Consider the following 22400-nt stretch of genomic DNA (forward strand, 5'->3'; position numbering starts at 1 on the left):
GGCTCTTTAACCATGGCTTAGACAGGAGGTCCTACAGATAACAGACTTTCTAGAGCTGTGAGTTCCCCTAAACCAACAAGCAGAAAAGATACCTCTCTCTGAATTCCTTCTCTCATACCCAAAAGGTGACATTGCGCTCTGCTTCCAGCCCAAACAGTTAACCAACTGCTATAACACATCATATGGAATATAAATGTTATCACAATGTCTGCAGCATTTTATTTCATGGTAACACATACTAGAATGTTCAATTAGAAAATGCTGAATACAAATATACACATTTTTAGGAAGAATGACAGGAGTCATTTTAGGATTTAGAGCCCCAGTACCAGAACTCCCGGCGACAAAGTCACTGGGTCAAACGCAGTACAATTTCTTTGTAAAGTATAGTGAGATTAGAGGGATAGGTCAGGCAGCGATATGGAGAAATGGCAGCTCGGACTTTGATGATGCATACAAAGGTCCTAGAAATAACAATGAGTAGAACAGTCTGTGCTAATGCCTCAAAACACAAGCGTGCTACCCGCAACTATGATAGAAAGAATGGTGCAGATTGCAACAATGTTATTTCACAGTGTCATTTGTAGCCATTACAGACTTTAATACTGAGTTTTGCTAGTCAGCTAAATCTGTTTTTTCTCTCTTAGGCCTCGGCCAAGCTCCCCGCTGGCGTGCTGAGGCGCGCTGAGGCTCGGGGAAAGCGGGTGCTTTCCCTGGCCTTAGACAGCGCGCCGTCAGGGGGTGTGTCGGGGGCGGGCCAGTGACATCACAGAGCTGGTTCGCCCTCATTGGGCAAACCGCTCACGTGACCGGCCCTGCGCTCCGGCGAGCGCTGAAATGTAAAAATCTGCTAAGACCTACGCCTCCGTGCGCTTGCGGAAGCGTAGGCGAGCCCCTACTAAAGCCGTTCTAATTGCGGCTCTAGGGGCTCAGTGCCGAGCAGAAGCGCGCCTCAGCGCGCCTCCGCCAGCAAGCAGCAACCCTGGACGAGGCCTTAGGCTGGGGCCATGGTACCACAGACCGTGCGGAGGTGTCCGCACGCTGAGCGAATAGACTGCCTTAAGGCAGTGTTTGCGTTCATGCGGCGTGCGGGCGTGTGCGGAAGTGGGAGGGGGCGCGCGTTGCGCAATAAATCAGTTCAAACTGATTTCTTGGTGCGACAGGCCGGGCACCTGAGTGGCTCGCTCAATGAGGGCAAAACAGCTCCGTGATGCCCCTAGGCACGGCCCCCACGGCCCACCCACCATGGCCAGGTAAGCGCCCGCTCACTGACCAGCCTCCGCACGCCTCCGCACCGGTGAAGGCACCATAGCCCCAGCCCCGTTGACACTGACTGCGCTCATGCTTGAGACCGGTGACGTCACCAACTCTCAAAGCGTGAGCGCAGGGTGTCCTGCCTAATTTTGCAAGCGGGAGCGGGGGGCATTGATCGAGGTAACTTGTGTGTGTAATGTGTGTGTAATGTATGTGTGGATGGCTGTGTGTGTGTAGTAGGGAAAAAGTGTTAACCAATTGTAGATGACATGCTCTGTATAGATCTAATTGATATAGGTAAATTAAATGCAGGGGTTAATATGAGTTAATAGTAGTATGAATTATGGTTGTTACATGTGATTAATGTATTTATTTAATTGTATGGTATATAATGTTTGTGTTTGTTTGTGGTTGTTTATAAGGTTAAAAGATTTTTAAGCACCAATAGGATATAAACTGCAGTAAGATGCATCCCCTATATAAGGGGTATCTTTGGAGTGGTAGGATACATCCCCTGACGAAGTGTAGTTGTTCACGAAACACGTTGAGGTATCCAGGAGTCTCTGCGGGACGCGTGACGTCAGACGCAGTTTGCGGCTGGAATCCCCCCTTTCCCCCTTCCCTTACCCAGTAGCGGGTGTACAGCTTGAGCTCCGCAGCAAGACCAGGTGAAATTATCGTGGATAAACATCATAGCCTCCAAATCGGGACCGGTTTGGAGGAGATAGTTTCCATTACTGAGGTATATGCTAACATTTATTGGAAGGGGTGATGTGGGGATGTGCCGCTCATTGAGACAGCTCTGCTTATTTCATGTGCTGCACACATTTTTTAATATTTGAACACAAAGTTATTATTGTTACATTGATTTTGTTTTTTCTTGCGCTCATTTCTTTTATATGTTACTTGTTAAAGCCGGCCTCTAAATCACATGATCCGGTCCCAGCTGTGTGATTGTCTAACAGTGTTATCCAGCTCTGTATAAAAGAGGCCAGGATTCAGTGTGTTGCTCACATACACAGGAGGAAACATCATAATACCTGGGACCAAGATTGCACCATGAAGGGACTTCTGCTTAGTTTGGGCCTGGTGGCCCTGTTTGCCTTGTGTGCCCAGTCTGATATTCCTGTTCAACCAGACTTCCAGGATGATAAAGTAAGTACGGCAAGCTGAGGAGAGTTAGTGGTGCCGGCTAAACATGGCAGATATTAATTAGGGATGGGGTTGACAAAAAGATCTGCGGTACAATAGCTTGATAATTGACCGGGGCAGACAACAGGGAGAAGTATTAATGAAAGGTCTATGGAATGGGTGGAGGGCCCTACATACTCTACTCTAGTTTAAATACAAATGGCGTCTACACTGTTTATATATGACACATATACTGTATAAAGGTGGATTGGCAGAGCAGTATCTCTGTGGGGTAGGTAGCTTGCACTGCCTACAATGTTCCATATATAGGGGCTTGAGAAAGGACCAGGAGGTCCAAAACGTTGCTACATTTTTCTTGTGTTTAAGTACATTTTCGCTTTACATACATGCTCGGGTCCCATTGCGTACGTTAATGTGGGTATGCCTGTATTTTGTTGCTGGATGGTGATCCTGGCTGAACTGCTAGCACCCTGATCTACTTAAATAAGTTATTTGTCTTACCTTACCCATATAGAGTGCCCTGAACATTTTGTGTTATGTATGTATGTATCCAGCCTCTACTGGATAGGCAGCTTGCACTGCCTATGGAATAACACTTCTATACAATATAGGAGCTTGAAACAACACTGTTTGTGCAATGGGTGCGTGTGGTACTCTATGTCTATCTGCTCTCTAAGTAGGATTTGGCGAATTGGGTAGCCTGAGTGCAATACTGGTTACATAGATAAATAGGGGGCAATTTTCTTCCATGACATTTCCCAGTGATGCCATGGCTGGCTATTGAGGGGGACCCCGTACCTCACTTATTTACCCAAGACAAAAATAATAACAATGTCCTTTTTCGGGGGAAAGATCCCGGAGCTAAAATAGTATGAACCTGCCCGGCGGGATCTTTATGCTATGATCATGTAAAAGAGCAGCATGGATTGCAGCTCTAAATGTATACATCTCATTTACTTTGTACATACTGTAGAATACTGAACATTGAAAATATGGCTGCATGGAGATATAGTTCAATACATGTAAAGTTCAGACTAGCTCTGCAGCTGTGCATGGGATTGTGCCGTTTATAAAAGAGGAGTCTGCCACATGGGGTATTTGTAAGCAGAACTCCAGCAAAAACATCAACTGTATTTATCAAAGAAATACAAAATCCTTCAAATAGATCTTTGCTATTGGTACAGTAGGTGTAGTGCTGTCCTGCAGTCAGAAGAGCAATAACTAGCCTGATTCTCCACTGCGCTTTGTTGGTACCTGTACTACAATGGCTATGTAACACCTTGAGAACCAGAGGGGTCTTAGACACATTGCTATGCACTCAGGGGGTTAAAAATATGGGAGAGAAAAGGGTACGAGCCAACTGCACTGAACCACGTTGTATCAGGTCATTGATGTCTCTGGAACCTGATGAAGGTAAATTATAGTATTGACAGTGTTGATCAAAAAGAGTTGATCAGAAAGAATCCCCCTATGCATTCATGTAAAACGGTGACTGCGGTCGCATTCACGTATTCGAAGGTAAATTATGGCATTTTAAGAATTGTCCCTTTAATGGAACTATGGTTCTAGATTGTAGGGAAGTGGTACAGCCTCGCTGTGGCCTCCAACTTTGACTGGTACCTGCCCTCTAAACAGTACATGAAATCGTGCCCCACTGTCATCACACCGACTGCTGATGGGAACTTGGAAAGCGTGTCCACTTATCCCAAGTAAGTAAAGAAACCTGCTTATGCTGCAGCAATAAGTTATCTCTTCATTGGCCTGGGAGTTTCCTCCAGGTCCCCCTCCCCTGTCAACGGCCTTCGGAGGCTACCTCTTTCTCTTCCACACGTACTTGCTCTCTCACCCACCTCTATTACCCCACCTCTAACTATCCCCGTCCCCGTCTTACGTTGTACCTTTCACTCCTCATCCTCCCCTCTCCCTCATTCACCTCACTCACTCCTCTTACTGCTCCATTCTCTCCATCTCACTGCCCCACCTGACACACACACACGCACCCCTCCCACATTACCCACACAATTCCACCCCCGCGATAACCACAACACCACAATATTAACCCAATACCCTCCCACACCACAGTATCCATAAAGTACCCTCCCACTCCACAATATCCACAATACCCCCACACACACCACCACAATACACCCCCCCCCCCCCACCCACACACACGCACACACACACACACACACACACACCACAATACACACAAAAATGTACCTTTGAACTGGAAGGCCTCCGCGGTAGAACACTGGTCCTGGGTGCAGATATGGAAGTTTTACCCGACTTCCAGGGGATGGTGGGGACACACACCCCTGATGAAGTCAGAATATGCTCTGACGAAACGCCGTAGGGTTAATATCTGTTTACTGAGATACTGAGATACCTATCAGCTGTTAGAGGATCCCTTGCAAGACACATGAGGGACAGGATATCAGAAGAAACACCCGGGATGGCAAAAAATACGCAATGACGTTACAGCGTCCCGATGTGTTTCATCCTGGTGATGCTCTACAATTCTCTCAACTGCATGTGGTTTTTTTATCCCTATGTGAGTGCAAGTCTTGCAGACTCTACTCTTTCACTTTATTACATTTACGGTTTTATGCTATGGAACCGGCACTTCTCTTTTTCTGTTAATATATATATATAGGCACACACACACACACACACACACACACACACACACACACACACACACACACACACACACACACACACACACACACACACACACACACACACACACACACACACAGAAAAGTGGAGAGAAAGCACACCATATATACAAAACAATTGGCAAGTGTGTGTCATAAATACTATAAAAAAGATACTTCACCGAAATCAAATGACCAGGGAAAGAGACCCAGCGCTACAGGAAGATGAATAGAAAAGGGTACTTAATCCATAGGTATCCAATGTTTTGGAGACATCTCAGGGCCCCTTCATCAGGGAGGTCCATTGGTTTACAATTTAATAGGGCTAGAAATGACTGATATGTACTGAGCCCCACTTTAGAACGGGCACATCCTGGGTGATATGGGTGTCTGGGAACAAGTAGGTGACAGGGTTGTTTTGATTTATTTATAAGCCCCTGAATACAAGGACACAATGGGAGCTCTGAATATAAAGATTAGAGATGGAACACTCATTTACCACTGCTCCCCCCGTCATTATATTCCAGTTTGGACAGATGTGAAAAGACGACCATGAGATACTTCAAGACAGACCAGCCAGGCCGCTTCCATGCTAAAATTATACGTAAGATTACAGCATACGGTCTAGTTCATGATTATTATTTTGTTTAAACTGTATTTTATTGTTCTTTTTTTACAAATGTTATTTAGGAGGGGGGGGGGTACAAAAGAAAAATTAGGTTGTGGGGGGGGGGGGTACATTTCCATCTTGACTTTGTTTGTAGCGCATCCATTTATACTTTATTACACATACAGTTGCACAATGGTTTGGTTCATATTACCAACACATTTTTACTAGCTAGATATAGAATGAAAACTTTCTAGTCAATCATTAGCTTCCCAATAGATCATCCATGGTACCCATGTCTTCAGATAACTTTCATATCTGTCCTGGATTAAACTGGTAAGTTTTTTCCATTATCATAATATAATTTAGTTTGTTTTTAACCTCTGCTATTGTCGGTGGATCGTTCTGCTTCCAGGTTTTAGCTATAGCTGCCTTAGCTGAGGACAGGATATGTACAATATCATTAATTAGTCTACATTCCTCTCTATATCCTCTATTGGTTTTAGAATGAACACTGTATCTATATTCCATGGGCAGTCTAGTCCCGTAATTCTTTTTATTAGTCTTTTAATTATTCTCCAAAATATATAGTAATATTGTCCATCTCAGCACTGACCATAGTGTCTGCCAGGTCTCCAGAAATTAGAATACAGTCTATTCTTGTATATTGATCATGCAAGGCCGAGTAGAACGAGTAGCTCCTAGATGTAGGATTCATAGTCCTCCACGTATCTATCGGGGCATTCTCATCCAGGAGTTTTATCAGCGGCCGAGCTTTTTGTGGTCTCATATTGTGGTCTTTGTTAGTGGATTTAACCTTGTCTTTTGTATCATCTAAAATAGTGTATAAATTTCCCCCGATTATTAGCCGCCCTTTCTTATGTTGCATAAAAGTATCGAAGGCATTGTCTATAAAAAATTCTTGACCGCATTTGGTGCATATAAGTTTACTATGGTTAAGTCTGTTGTTCCAAGTTTACTTGTGATAATTGCCTTGTCTCTTTTTATCTTTTCTACAGAGATAGGTACCGTGGATCTGAATAGAATCGATACTCCTGATTTTCCCTGGGCTGGTAAGTGATATATATCTGTGGAAACATTTTATCTCTACGTCTCATCATGTCTTCTCTATTTAGATGGGTTTCTTGTATAATATAGATATCCCCCGTGTTCTTCTTTAAATCTCTAAACATTCATCTTCTTTTCCCTGGAGAGTTTAGTCCTTTGACATTTAGGGAGACTATTTATAGCTCACTAGTCATTTAGCCATTTGTATCTTGCTCTATGTATATCTCACATAGCGCTAGCCTCGTGGTCTGGCGCGGTGCTAGTAGAAATGGTGGGGTGTGGGTGGAAGAGTTGGTGAGACGGTTAGGTGAAAAATGGGGGGGGGGGGGGGGGGGAAACTAGTATTTTTAACATGGTTGTGGATTAAGCATATACATTCTGGGCTTTTCACCCTACCTTTTGTGTGAAGGTTGTGGTATGTAGGGTCGGGAAATGTGGGTGGGGGTGACTTTGGTATCTGAGATCCATTGTTCGTCTTTCGCACCTTCTCATCAGTTCTGCCCCATCCTGAGCATCCCTTAGTAAGGATCCTCTTTAAATTCGAACTGCTAATTAGAAAAACACTTCTTTTTTTATATTTATCCTGAACAAACCACACACATTGTTAACTCCAACTTTGATTCCCCTTATTGCTTAGGAAAAATTACTAGGTGAGAACTGGTCTAAATATTGTAATGATAACTCCTTTCTCCTATACATCCTTGTGATGGTTCAGGGGATTCCTTCCCCTTCTTACCCTCCTGACGTCACCCTCTCTGTCCCTTCCCCTGCCAACCTTCCTTCCCTTACCCACTCCGGCAACCTCTGACGCCGTTCCCTTGCCACGGCGCGCACCCCGCAAGTCTCGCGCAGCCGCGCGGCCCCCGAGCCCCTGCGGCGATGTTCCCCGCTCCCAGACTCCCTCAGTGCCCACTGCCATTCCCTCACCTCCGGTGGCTGTCCCCTCCGTACCTCTGCTCCCCTCCACAGGTATGCCCGTGGCGCTCCGCGCGTCTCGTGACGCAGCCTGTGCGCGCACACACTCCTTTTCTAAAACCTGTCAGTCCCTTAACTCCTCCTCCTATGCCCTGCAAGCCATCTCTGTCTGATTTCCCTGTCTCCTCCTCTTCTCCTCCTGATCTATCCCTGCTGTCTCCCACTTCTCCTCCTCTCTCTCCCATTGGTGTTCCCTCATTTATAATCCCTGTCTGTCCTCTCTATCATTGCTCTGCATAGTTCCTGTTATCCCTGTGTGTGCAGTCCTATGCTTTGCTCTCTCTGTGCTCCAGGCTGTTACTGCTCCTGCTTATCTTGGATTTCCCTGGTTTTGACCCCTGCTCGTCCTGGACTACCCTGCTCTCTGTTACCCCTGAACCCTTCTTAAGAACTCTACGTTGCTGACCTCTGGAACCCTTGGACTTGGCTTACGAAGTCAACTACTCTGCTTTCTGGATCCCTGGACTTTGGCGCACGGACACTACCATTCTTACGTCATACCACCAAGACGTTGCAAGTATACTAACTACTTTTTAAACAGGCCCAGCAATGCCATACCACACTCTGGGCTTGCCCCCACTGCTGTGGGTGTGTGGTAATACCGTTCCCACCTCAGTATTGGGGTCTTGCCAGGTCTGTGGGCATATGGGCGTGACAATCCTTCCGCTTTCCCTCTTATCGAGGCCATAGCCTTTGTTCCCAATCTGAAGGCCGTATTTTAAAACAGTTTCTAAAACAAACATTTTAACCTTTTATAACATTATTACTAGCATTTCTATATTATCTAAACAATAGTCTTTCCAGCTTGGCTTGTCCCAAGTCTGTTTTGGTCTATGTCTTTAGAATAGTCCTCAGAAAGGAAAATGGCCCTTGTTTCAAACTTTACGGCGACCTTTTTAGTTCTCTCCGACCATACAGAATGTCTCTTCTGCTTCTTTCCTTTCTTTCGCCGGAGGCTCTTCATCATCGTTCTGTAGCAATCTCCGTCTCAGTTTCTTTTGGGTCCTGGCTTCCTAATGTCGTCTTCCTTGTCTTAGTCCCCGTTCTGCTCCATGCCTCCCTTCTCGGGAGGGGCTGTGCTTGTTGAAGTTTTCTTGCCATTTCCGGGGTAACTTCTATCCCCAGGGATTTGATGAAATCCTGGCCCTCATCTAGTCTCCGCATTATAGCCTGTTTGCCGTTGTGTGTAGCTTAGAGACAGAAGGGGAAACCCCATCGGTATCTAACTTCGGAACTTCTAAGTATGCTTGTAATTTCTCTCAGTCCTCTCCTTTTTGCCAGAGTTAATGGCGTGATGTCCGTAAATATCTGGATGAGGGCTTCTTCGAAGCTAATGGTATTCATATTCTTGGTTTTGTGGAGGATTTCTTCTTTCATTGAGAAATAGTGGAGCCTGGTTATATCATCTCTGGGGCCTCCTCCCTCATAGTCTCTGGGGCTCTATCCATCTCTAGTCTTTCTGTTGTCACTTCAGGAATTATACTCTGGAACAGTCTTCGTAAATAGGGTCTGATATCGCCTGGTCTTACCGACTCTGGGACATTCCTTATCCTGATTTTATTTCGCCTAGACCTTTTCTCCGCATCTGCCCTTGCTTCCTGTAGTTCTGCTATTTGTTCCTTCAGCAGCTTGATTTCTGAGTCCCTCGAGATCTGGCTCTCTGTGACGTTTTCCATGACTTCTTCAAGGCTTGTGGTTCTCTTTTCTACTGTCTTTGATTTCTGATTGTAGGCCCTTCATGGCTCCTCGAAGCTCTTCATGGAAAGTCTGTCTAATTTCTTTGACCCATGCTCTCAGGTCTTTTCTGATACTTGACTCCCTCTCCATGCCTTTGTCCGAATCGGCCTCCTCCTGTTCGCGTGTTGGACCCCCGTCTTCTTTCCCAGGCACGGTAAGGTTCGCTGTTTTTTTTATTGAAGAATATCGACGCCTCTGGTTTTTGCGTTTTCTTAGGGGGGGGGGCATCTCTTTGCTTTCTCTAGTGCTCTTATTGAGTTTTGTTCACTTTAAGTGTTTGGGATTGTCTATCATTTACTTTGTAGCTGAGCTCTGTCTATTGCCAGTGTGGGCCTGAGCATAAATATTCTGTTTTCCCTTCTGAGCTAATATCCGTAGTTGTCTTGAGTTGTGAGTGGTGTGCAGTGCTGTTGGGATCAGGCCGATCTCCCCTCCCCCTGTGCCTCACCTCAGTCTATAGACAGGCCACGGACCACACTTCTTTATTGAAGAGATCACAGTCTCCCGAGCTGCTGCTAGGTACAAGGGAAGCACACCCTATCATTCAGTGTGCAGTCCAGAGGTGCTCAGGGGTCTGTTGAAGGTAGCAATATTTGCGCCTCTCCCCGTAATGGGTCGCCGGCGGTAATCTTGCAGCAGGGTCTGCTGGCTCTCTAATTGGGCTCCCCCTCCCTCCCTTGTTATCCGCGGCTGATAGGGGTGAGTCACAGCTTCCAATCCCAGTTAAGTATAATAGCAGAGCGCCGGTAACTCCGCTTCTAGCGTCTCGCGTCTGCACGCACTGGCTTCACCTCACCTCAGTTGGTTACGATCGGGCACAGGCTTATGGCGGCCCCATCCTGTGTCAGCTGATCCCGGCTGCCACTGGCGGGCCTCTTGTTGCCGCCGGGATCTCCCCAGCTGCTGCCTCTCTCCTGCACTGTCCCACGCCGGACCTCCTTCATGCCGGTGCGCGCCGGAAGTGTAGGAGGCCAGCCAGCACCTGGGGAGATGCTGGGCGGCAACAAAACGCCACCGACAGCACAGTGAGGGAGAGAGGCAAGCCCAAAGTAAAAGTGTATATATATATATGAATTTAGGGGGGTAGTGTGTGGGTGTATTTGGGGGCGGGTGTGGGTGTATTTGCGGGGGTAGTGTGTGTGTACTTGGTGGGGTTAGTGTGTGTATTTGGGGGGAGGGTATGTGTCTATTTGGGGGGGGGGTGTAGGTGTATTGGGGGTGTATTGTGTGTATTTGGTGGGGGGTAGTGTGTATGTATTTGGGGGGAGGGTAGTGTGTGTCTATTTTGGGGGTTATTGTGTGTGTGTGTTTGGACGGGGTAGTGTTTGGGGGGGAGAGTGTGTTTGGAGGGAGGGAGAGTGTGTTTGGAGGGGGGAGAGTGTGTGTTTGGAGGGGGGGAGAGTGTGTGTTTGGAGGGGGGAGAGTGTGTGTTTGGAGGGGGGAGAGTGTGTGTTTGGAGGGGGGAGAGTGTGTGTTTGGAGGGGGGAGAGTGTGTGTTTGGAGGGGGTAGTGTGTGTTTGGGGGGGTAGTGTGCATGTTTGTGGGGGTAGTGTGTGTATTTGTGGGGGTAGTATGTGTGTTTGGGTGGGGGGTAATGTGTGTTTTTTGGGGGTAGTGTATTTGTGTTTTTGGAGTGTAGTGACTGTGTGTGTTTGGGAGGGGTAGTGTGTGTGTGTGTGTGTGTGTGTGTGTGTGTGTGTGTGTGTGTGTGTGTGTGTGTGTGTGTGTGTGTATTTGGGGGGTAGTGTGTGATTGTGTGTGTATTTGGGGGGTAGTGTGTGATTGTGTGTGTGTGTGTGTGTGTGTGTGTGTGTGTGTGTGTGTGTGTGTGTGTGTGTGTGTGTGTGTGTGTGTATTTGGGGTGTAGTGTGTGATTGTGTGTGTGTATTTGGGGGGGTAGTGTGTGATTGTGTGTATGTGTGTGTATTTGGGGGGTAGTGTGTGATTGTGTGTGTATTTGGGGGGTAGTGTGTGTGTGTGTGTGTGTGAGTTTGGGAGGGTAGTGTGTGTGTGTGTTTGTGTATTAGGGGGGGGGGGGTTAGTGTATGTATGTATATGTAAATGACAAACTGTCCTGCACAGAAAAGCAATTAAAAAACAAACAAAATAGTTTGTCGTATGTTAATGCTTATACAGTATACAGCTATTATTGTGTGTACAGTATATGTATACAGTATATGTATGCGTGTTGGGGTGTTATATTCATGCATATGTTGTATGATAATGCTTATACACAGTATATAGCTATTAGTGTGTATAGAACAGTATATGGAAGTGAACTGGGGCACTCCCTTTACACAGTACTTTAAGCTGACCAGAAGAATAGGGTCAAAATAAACATATAAATATACTGTACCACACTTCAAATGCTCAGTGTCTGCTGCTCAACCCCTGGAAAAGGATCTTCCCACGATCCTCAAGGAAACATATGTAGAAAGAGAGACAGAGGGGCACAGACAAGGGTCAGAATCAGTGTCAGACCGGTGACTGAAAAACACAGTGTTAAACCAGTGATTAAAAGCACAGGGGTGATAGGAATTTATACAATATGTACTCACACGGGCCTGTGTGGTACTGGATAGTACTATAGGTATCTTTGTCTTCTATCTTCTTGTTAGTCAGTTGCTCTACCTCTCCCTCTGTACGTCAGGGATGGGCCACTCAGGGCGCATATAGTGGGAGACAGTGCCATACAGATCAATAAAAATTGATTTTTTTCAGCAAAAAGAGTGAGATAACAATTAACTCACATGTAAAAAACTGCTCAAGGACGCCGACGTCACCCTCCCGCTCTCCGGTGCAGTGCGCTCCTGTTCGCCACATCCGGTCTACAGGACTGATCACCATCAGTGCAGGCGCCGGCTACGGTGTCCTCGAGCAGACACACAGCTTCTGGTCCAGGTCTCTGCACACTCAACGCATTTCTGATCGATAAATCCTACACAGCTGACGAAGGATTTATCGATCCGAAACGTAGCCCATCCCTGACGTACAGAGGGAGAGGTAGTGTCTGCGCCCCTCTGTCTCTCTTTCTACATAGTACAGTATATGTGTGTGTGGGGTGTGTAATATTCATGCATGTGTTTCTTCCTTGAAAGGTTGCAGCCCCCTGTACTAGTCCTATCCAGGAACAGCATGGAGGGCAGTTTCATTAGAACAGGCACCTACTATTCTAAATGAGTGAACTAACGGCAGATGACATTACAATATAAAAACCATATTGTTAATACATAAATCCCATCCATAGAAGGGCAAATTGTTGTTTAGTAAAATAGTAAGACCCCGTTCCCCTGCTCAGAGGTACTTTTGGTAGATAAGGCAAGCACTTTTTGGTGTGTTCTTCTCTAAAAGACTCGGGTGAGGATTATGACGTGCGCTTTGTCGAGACCAACTACGAGGAGTATGCCTTGATGTCCATGCGCAAGACCAAGGGCCCGGACGTCTACACCACAGTGGCTCTGCTTGGTAAGTGAATGTTCCACTGGGGTTGGGTGAGATGATTCATCATCTATGGGCAGTAAGAAGCCAGGAAAGGTATGACTGGGGTGGAAAGCCACTTCCAAGTTATAGAATAAAAGGGGTAGCAATGGATAGGACCATATTCCACAAAATAGGGTTACTAGAAAAGACCTAGAGAAGCAAAGCAGGAAACGGAGGGATACCTACCCTGAGAGAACAAAGCAGCAGAGAAGGAATGGATGGGGCCTAACAGCGGCAGATGTGAATATATTGCGATGCAATGGGGAGTGGATGCTAAAACAAGAATCTGAGCAGGAAGGAAACAATACACCGGGTGGATATGTGGAACGGAATAAAACATTATGGGAGTATGAATAAGAAATATGAGGTGGTCATTGAATATCTTAGTGGTATACTGGGGGAGCAGGAAAAAACCTGTGTGTATCAGGTGAAGGTAGAGGGATAATCGGAAGCATGACTGGCACATTAATAGGACTGCGGGTTGTTGAAGATTCCTCAGGTAGGATATGATGGGCAGGAACATTCTTGGAGCAGTTTTGCTTTCTGGTTTCAGGCCGAGATAAGAAACTGAGGCCAGAAGTGATAGCCAAATTCCGTAATTTCTCTCTGGAGCTAGGGATTGGCGAGGACAATATTCTCATTCTGCCTCAAACTGGTAAGAAAACAACAAGGAATTTCACATGGTACAATGCTAAACACAGGTGGAAATATACATGTATTAGCCATTGTATTTGCTTTGTATCAAGAACAGCAAAGCCACACATTTAGTTCAGAGGTGGCCAACAGGGTCCTACCAGTCTCTGTATTACAATGTATAAGGCCGTGCTTATACGCAATGCGGCCGGGCGTGCGACACCATGCGCTGCCAAAATAATTTCATGTTTCACACTCAGAGTGCACAAACAAGGCAGCCAAGCGCGCAAATTTACAGCAGATCCAAGAAATTGATTTTCTGTAGTGAAGGTCGCGGTTCAGGCAATGAGGGCGAACGGTATCGGGCGTGCGCATCTCCCTGAGGGAGCGCGCGCCCTGCTGGTATCAATGCAGCCCAACAGACACAGATTTGATAACCCAAATAATGTAGGTTACAAACTAGTGTGTGTGTGTGTACACCACTTCTCTAAAATATCCATGTATTTCCTTCCCACAGATCAGTGCATGCCGGAAGCCTAACAGGTGAGTATTAAAACTGCACATTTGCTGGATAATTGAAGATTGAAATCACAGGCGGGATCTTCCCCAGGCTGACATTTTCAACAGGATTCTTCCCCATATCTTGGCTTTTGCCTGTTGTATTTTCACCAGACCTCCCATTATTAGCTTGTATATATAATTTAGTGTAGTACCATGTTCTGTTTGTCAAAACACAACCCCCCCACCCCCCACAATTGATGTAGAAATGTAATGTTTTAACAAGCCCCATCACTTCCCTGCAGAAATCTGCCTGTATACTGCACCATCACACTCAGAAGATTTCTAATTATATTTCTTTATTCCCTTGTGGACTGAAGATACATGCATGTGTGTTCTTTCTTCTCCCAGAAATACTTATTTAGAGCTGTAAGTGACCTTTAGACGCTCACTGTGCGATTTCAGAGATTTAAAAAAACAAAAAAAAGCCCAACCGCTGAATATTTCATAAAACATGTTTGCTTTAGAGTTCAGGCCTTATCACTGTAAGGTTGGAACCCCTGCACCTATCCCTTAATGCAGGGGTGCTCATCTCCAGTCGTCAATCCCTACCCCAACAGGTTAGGTTTTCAGGATATCCCTGCTTCAGCACAGGTGTCTCAATCAGTCCCAGCTTCAGCACAGCTGGCTCAATCCGAGGCTCAGACCGAGCCTCTGATTGAGCCACCTGTGCTTAAACTGGGATATCCTGAAACCTGACCTGTTTGGGGGGCGGGGGCTTGAGCAGCGAAGTTGAGCCCCCCCAGCCTTAATAAAAGCATAATGTATTGTACGTTTATTTAAGGATATTTGATCATGTGTTTTCATTCCATATAACTCATTATCGAACACGTTAAAATGTTTTTAAAATATTCCAATTTAAATGCACGTTACTAATGTAAACTGCTTTATGGGTTTTTGTCCTTTCAGAATGCAAGAACAGTACCCAACATTTCCACTAGGCGGCCCTTCATATATTAAATGGCTTTATTCTCAATCTGAGGATATGAAAGAGGCCCAGCACGCCTGCGTATTAATAAAATCCTACATTCAAACAAACACTGGTTGTAATTTATTTTATACTAGCTGTAAGTACCCGGCGTTCCCAGGGAATTCTAAGGAACCCCTCAAAATACTGAGATTTATAAATGGATAATTTATATTTTTAGTTTCTTAAAGCAGCCATCCAAGCTGCCGTTTATTTAACATTTAATTTTTTCCCCCTTTAATATGTGCATCAGTACAATCCACACAACAAGTAACAATGATAAGTAATTAGTTAAATTGCCGATCGATCTGTTCTCCTGTGATTGATCGGTGAAGATTTGCTCGGGGGTTCACTAAATGGCTGTTAGTGCAGCAGAAGAGGACAAAAGATGGGGAAGATCATGTGACCAGGCAGTCACTAGATACAATTGGTGTACTGCTAGAGAGAGGGCAGGGCCCAAAAAGGGGTGTGCCAGAACTTGTTTCAGAAGAGGAAGGGGATGTGACTTTGTAAATGGTCGCTATAGAAACAAAAATGCAAACCGGGGGGTGAGTGGCATTTTCTGGGGGGGGGGGGGGGAGGGGTTGAGTAGCATTTACAGAGGCCCTGCGCTCTTCCCCACAACATTTGAATTAATGCCATATGCAAACAATGAGGTGAAAAAATATGTGAGTGAGGGGGGTGGTTCTAGGGTGACAGGAAAAAATCATTCATATATAGGGCCATAACACATTATGTGCCCCCTTCACTAAGTGGTGTGAAACCATAAGGCACCTTTTAGATTATTAATTAGAAGCTGTAAGAGGTTTTACAGATTAACACCTATTGGTGAATCTGAGCTAAAGTCCCAAGAGTGATATGTTCATATTCCGTGTGCCTTTCCTTCCTCTGAGGAACCAAATCATAAAAGCAAACTCGTCTCCCCCCAAATGACGAAGTCCATGAGTGTGTTAAACCTGTGAGCTATTGAGACCTAGAGGTGACAACCGTGTTGCCCTTTTTGTTTGCTTTGTTCCCCAATACTGAAGTCCTGAATCCTAGAGGTTGCAGAGACCATATCCTATTCACATACAGTCAAGTCCTGAGGGCGACAGGCTCTTTAACCATGGCTTAGACAGGAGGTCCTACAGATAACAGACTTTGCAGAGCTGCGAGTTCCCCTAAACCAACAAGCAGAAAAGATACCTCTCTCTGAATTCCTTCTCTCATACCCAAAAGGTGACATTCTGCTCTGCTTGCATCCCAAACAGTTTACCAACATCTATAACACATCATATGGAATATAAAGGTTATCACAATGTCTGCAGCATTTTATTTCATGGTAACACATACTAGAATGTTCAATTACAGCCTGGAATTCTCATTGTATATCCTGGGTGGGGTGTATAAGATGAATATTGTACTATTTTCAGACATTACATTGCTGTCCCGCATTCAAATATAAAAGAAATTCGGAATTGAATTATTCAGTTTTATCTGGAAACACAAACAACCGAGGATAGCTAGGTCAATTATGTTGGACGCCAAGGAAGGAGGTGGTTGTGCCGAATATCCTAAAATATTATATAGCCTCCCATATGAAACAAATGGTTTACTGGCACCCCCTGACAGGAATGTATGCCTGAGTGGACCTGGAGATCTCGCTAAAGAACCTGATTGGTCTATCTTTTTTGTTGTGGTCTAGTTCTTGGACAGGGGCCGGGAGACAGTCGGAACCCACAGTTATTGGATTAACTTTGAAAACTTGGCAAATTGCAAAAATGAAATATAAGGTTGTGTCGGTCCCCTTCTAGGCTCACACCCCTGTTCGGTAATCCGGGGTTTACCCCGGGTTTTCAGTGTCAGGGTTTTGAAATCTGGAGATATAGAGGAATTCTGGAGATAAGAGGGTTATTAGAAAAGGATAAACTAATGTCCTTTTAGGAAATGATGAGAAAGTATGGTCTGCCCCAAACTGAGCTATTTAGGTATATGCAGGTCCGCCATTTTGTGCATCAGGGCATCTACACTGAGGAATTCCCTAGATATACACGATTTGAAGATTTATGTAAAACAAAAAAATACCAAAGAGGTTTAATATCATCTCTGTACCAGGGGCTAACTCTTAAAAAAGATACCCCAAATCATAAATATATGGACCAGTGGGCTCTGGATTTCCAGACTGAAATAACAAGGGAGGACTGGGAAGATATCTGGGACAATGCAGGTAAAACCTCTATATGTATGGTAACAAAAGAGAATATATATATAACATTTTGTTACGTTGGTGCTACACCCCCAAAAGACTAAAGCAGATGTTCCCGGGGACCTCGGACAGATGCTGGAGGGGGTGTGGACAATTAGGAGATTTGGCACATGGAGGTATTGCCCAGTAATGCAGGCGTATTGTAGGACAGTTTTGAAATTAATAAAAGATGTGACTGATATCAAAATCCCATTAGACCCAACTCTGATTATCCTAGCTAAACCTATGGAGGATGTGAATCATTATACACAAAGATTGATCCTGCATATTCTAACAGCGGCTGGATGCGCTGTAGCAGCGGCGTGGAAAAAGACACTCCCGCCCTCCAGAAGAGAGGATATTAGAAGGATCAATGATGTTCAATTAAGGAAGAAACTTACCTCATTTCTGAACCCCACCACTAGGAAGTATGATAGAGTGTGGGACCCCTGGGATGCTGGATACAGGTGCGCTCCCGGAGGGAGAGAGGATATGGGAGGGAATGTAAAATATGGTGTTTACCAAATTATGTATGACATGTAATGTGACAGTTGTTGTTTGTAAGAAATTTGGTACAAAATAGTTGCCCCCCCCCTTTTATTTTTGCATCCTTCCCCTTCCCTTTTATGTGTGAAAAAATAATAAAAATATAAGTTTAAAAAAAAAAAGTGAGTCAAAATTGCACCTGGTTGTGTAAACAACTGCAAACAAATTAGCAGGGAGTCAAATAGGCCACAAATTGAAGGGAACAGCCCTGGTTTAGTTAGTATGCCTCCCAGAGGCTCTGGGCATCTGTGTCCTCCTGGTCTCTGATGTATGTATATTTAAAAGGGGAGCTAGATCACAACCGGGGAATTACCGACCTGTAAGCCTGACTTCAATAGTAGGGAAACTACTTGAAGGTTTAATACGGGATAATATTCAGGAATACCAAATGGAAAACGAAATGATTAGTAATAGTCAGCATGGATTTATGAAGGATAGATCTTGCCAAACTAACCTTATTTGTTTCTTTGAGGAGGGAAGTAGGAATTTAGACCAGGGTAATGCAGTTGATGTGGTCTACTTAGATTTTGCAAAGGCTTTTGATACAGTTTCACACAAGAGGTTGGTGTACAAAATAAAGAAAATTGGACTCAGTAATAATATATGCAACTGGATTGAAAACTGGTTAAAGGACAGACAACAGAGGGTTGTCATAAATGAAACTTTTTCAGGTTGGGCTAAAGTCGTGAGTGGAGTACCTCAGGGATCGGTACTGGGACCCCTGCTTTTTAACTTGTTTATTAATGACCTTGAGGTTGGGATCGAGAGCAAAGTCTCCATCTTTGCTGATGATACTAAATTGTGTAAGGTAATAGAATCAGAGCAGGATGTAATTTCTCTTCAGAAGGACTTGAAGATACTGGAAACGTGGGCAGGTAAATGGCAGATGAGGTTTAATACAGATAAATGTAAGGTTATGCATTTGGGATGCAAGAATAAAAAGGCGACTTACAAATTAAATGGAGATATATTGGGGGAATCCTTGATGGAGAAGGATTTAGGAGTGCTTGTAGACAGCAGGCTTAGCAATAGTGACCAATGTCATGCAGTAGCTGCAAAGGCAAACAAGATCTTATCTTGCATCAAACGGGCAATTGATGGAAGGGAAGTAAACATGATTATGCCCCTTTACAAAGCATTAGTAAGACCACACCTTGAATATGGAGTACAATTTTGGGCACCAATCCTAAGAAAAGACATTATGGAACTAGAGAGAGTGCAGAGAAGAGCCACGAAATTAATAAAGGGGATAGACATTCTAACTTATGAGGAGAGGCTAGCTAAATTAGATTTATTTACATTAGAAAAGAGGCGTCTAAGAGGGGATATGATAACTATATACAAATATATTCAGGGACAATACAAGGAGCTTTCAAATGAACTATTCATCCCACGGGCAGTACAAAGGACTCGGGGCCATCCCTTAAGGTTGGAGGAAAGGAAATTTCACCAGCAACAAAGGAAAGGGTTCTTTACAGTAAGGGCAGTTAAAATGTGGAATTCATTACCCATGGAGATTGTGATGGCAGATACAATAGATTAGCTTACATTAGATTCATTTAGACTAGGGGTGCACAAACTGGGGGTCACACACGTGAGGTCTCTGCAACGCCCCTTACCATGTCTTCAGAATGTGTCACCATGGCAACGAGGCGTCAAATGATGCCCCGGGCTCACGTGCCATCATGTTACCACGTAACCTTGCGGTGTCATTTGATGCCGAAGACAAGGTAAGTAGGGGGGCGCAAGCAGGGTGACCGAGCAGGCAAAGTTTGCGCACCCCTGACAGACTAAGTTTTTCAGGGCAAAGATTTCCATCTCCCTAGGTTCTCTTTCATGGTGAACTCTCTTCTCTCTAATCTATGTACTGCGTCACCCAAGTATTAAATATGGGCCTCTGTTTTCACTATTTGCTACTCACTACTTTCAGTGCAACAACGAATCGTGTGTTTTTAACCTAATGTCTTACTAAAGAAAAGAGAAGCTTTGTCTTCTCAGTACAAGTGTGTGCATAATGTTTCAATACGTATTAACAAACAGCCTAAATGGACACAATGTGTGAGCACACAGAGACAGTATGGACAGGCCACAGAACATTCCGACCTGACACAATGTTACATTTGGGGGCTGTGACGCACATTCAGATTTTCTTTCCAACGATCGCTTTTGTTTTTCAGAAGTCCGCAGGTGAGATCACGCCGGCCTGGATGTAAATGGAAAGGCTCAGGAGGACAGTTCTGTTTTAATAACAAGAGCAAAAAGATATACAAATAAATGCACAAAGCAGCACACTGCCCAGGGAGACAGGTGTATAAAAATAGAAAATATTTATTGTCTTTCACACATGACAAACAGGGAGGTGAACAGGAGAAAAAAGCAGAAGGACAGCGCACTGCCAGAAAAAAAGAAGAAAGCTCACAGTAAAATAAATTCTTTATTCTTGAAATGGATCCAACAAAACCCCTAGAGAGGTCAAAAAATCACCACACCTATGCGTTTCGGGCCGTGTGCCCTTTATCAAGGTGTATAATACTACACTAAACAACCGGTATCTAAATACAGTTCCTGTTCGCGCCAAACATGTGACGTCACGGCCCGCTATCCAATCAGCTTGATACTCCTTCGTGCGGAGGCTCTGATTGGTTATCATGCGTGTCAACAGGAAAACTTTATTGCAACCGGACAAATCACTCCAAGCCTCCTAAGAGGCATGCAACATTGAAACGAGTGATGCTATTGGCTAAATCCAGAGACAACAAGCCCTGCTTTATTGACAAACGTATATGGACAATGTCATACAGCTACAGTCGTGACTTCAGTGTTGGCTTAAGATGACAACAAATTTGTTCCAATACTAAACCATTAGTACTGTACTAGAAAAACCTACGTGTAACCCAGGTCTCCAGCAGCTCCTAGAGACCCCCCTCCCTTGGAGCCGCGTGGTCGCGGGTGCCGCCAGAGCCAGCGACGGACCCGACGGCTGCTTCCAAAGGTGGGGGCCGGAGCAGGGAGTAGCGTGCTATCTCCGCGAGCAGGCTGGTTGCCGGGGCCGCGATCGGGCCGTTGCTAAGGCCGCGATCGCGTTGCTGCGGTCCCGGCAGCTAGCGAGGAGGGCGCCGCCATTGCGCAGAGACTCGCGCATGCGCAGTGATCGCGCAGGCAAGGCCCCAGAGCTAGGGAGAAGTCGCGCGAGTGTAGGGAAAGTGCAGGAAGGGTTGAGGTGGCCCCCAAAGACTCGCGCATGCGCAGGGCAAGTGCGCACGCGGCCCCAATGCATTTGCAGCCTCCACGGGACTACAACTCCCATGAGGCTTAGGGGCAAGCACATCAGGTGCCTCCGTGTGGCCAATAAGGGCCAAGGATTTCTAGAGGGAGCAATAAGATACATTTCGCGCGCTGAGAACGGCAGTTGGAGCTGGGGAGCTGTGAGGGAAGGAAGGGTGCAGAGAGCATGTGCAGCTCCTGCATCGAGTAAGGTCCCCCACATCCCAAGTAAGGCCCCAACTCCCCACCAGGTTAGTGGGTAAGTGCTGAGGGACGGCCCAGATAGGGACGCTGCCCTTAGTGCGTGTGTGTGTGCTGTCTTGTCAGGATCACGGCTGGCAGGGCTGTGAGGCTTGACAAGAAGGCATAGTGCTAGTGTGCAGCAAGTTGCTGTACGCGTTACGAAGTTTGCAGTGCGTAGCTGCTAGTGCGTAGCTGCTAGTGTTAGTGTTAGGGTTCAGTGAGTGTCAGGACTGGGATGAGTTAGGGGAGTGGAGCAGGTTATTACCCCGCAGGCCCTAGGAGTTTTCCCCAAGCCACCCCAGGTTGCGGTTCATCAGGGACAGGCCCTAGGTTAGGGTTCCTGTCGCTTTAGGGTTAGTTAGGGATAGACAGGGATAGCGGCGGTTGCTGTTCCCGTGATGCGGTTGGTGTTGCCGTGATTCGGTTGTGTTCCCGTGAAGCGGTGGGACCCTCGTTGGGGTTCCTGGAGAAGTACCTGGATAGGATCAGTCGGATGCATCGCACGTCTGACCCTTTTAGAAGAGTGTTGCAGGCCCGAGCATCGGAGTGCTCGGAAGGTATTCAATATATATGTGCACCAACAGGCCTAACACATTAATTAGTGACTGCGCAGTCACCCACGTTCTCTATTAGAGTGCGGGACATTGGGTGGGGATTCTCGGGACACTGGGTGGGATCACCTAGTGTTGGGAAGCGTCCTGCGCGACGCAGTAAGTGTCTCCTCTAGAGAGGGACACAGGTTATGATGTTGATATTGCTGTGATCTGTTTCTTGCATGTTGAGTAAAGTCCCTAGTTAATATATATATCTGTGTGAGTATCGATTATTGTGATTGTCCTGCGAGGAACCACTCCCCCTATGGTGGGAGCCATCGCAGGTGGAGGCGCTGCATCGTTGGAAGTAAGTACCCCTAGTATAAATGCCCCAGGTTCCCCATGGCGGAAGCTCAGCCCTCCTGTGAGCCAACAGGTATAGCACCACACTGATAAGTTGTCAGATACACCTACCCACCCCAATCTCACTTAGGGGTGGGGA

At 45.7% G+C, this 22400-nt stretch overlaps 1 protein-coding gene across 1 annotated transcript; it reads left to right on the forward strand.

Moving 5' to 3' along the window:
* Positions 1-2237: 2237 nt before the first annotated feature.
* Positions 2238-15159, forward strand: LOC142472218 (lipocalin-like). Its single transcript, XM_075579110.1, has 8 exons — positions 2238-2409; positions 3976-4115; positions 5591-5667; positions 6690-6743; positions 12802-12915; positions 13484-13585; positions 14081-14106; positions 15031-15159. The coding sequence occupies exons 1-7, from the start codon at positions 2314-2316 to the stop codon at positions 14101-14103; spliced, it is 606 nt and encodes a 201-aa protein (XP_075435225.1). The 5' UTR covers positions 2238-2313; the 3' UTR covers positions 14104-14106; positions 15031-15159.
* The last annotated feature ends 7241 nt before the right edge of the window (positions 15160-22400 follow it).

Source organism: Ascaphus truei, chromosome 21 (genome assembly GCF_040206685.1).
Source record: "Ascaphus truei isolate aAscTru1 chromosome 21, aAscTru1.hap1, whole genome shotgun sequence".
NCBI lineage: Eukaryota > Metazoa > Chordata > Amphibia > Anura > Ascaphidae > Ascaphus > Ascaphus truei.

Coding starts and splice junctions, on each gene's coding strand:
- LOC142472218 (XM_075579110.1), top strand. CDS start 2,314: ATGAAGGGACTTCTGCTTAGTTTGGGCCTGGTGGCCCTGTTTGCCTTG. Junction 2,410..3,975: donor CAGACTTCCAGGATGATAAA/GTAAGTACGGCA, acceptor CTATGGTTCTAG/ATTGTAGGGAAGTGGTACAG. Junction 12,916..13,483: donor CACCACAGTGGCTCTGCTTG/GTAAGTGAATGT, acceptor TTCTGGTTTCAG/GCCGAGATAAGAAACTGAGG.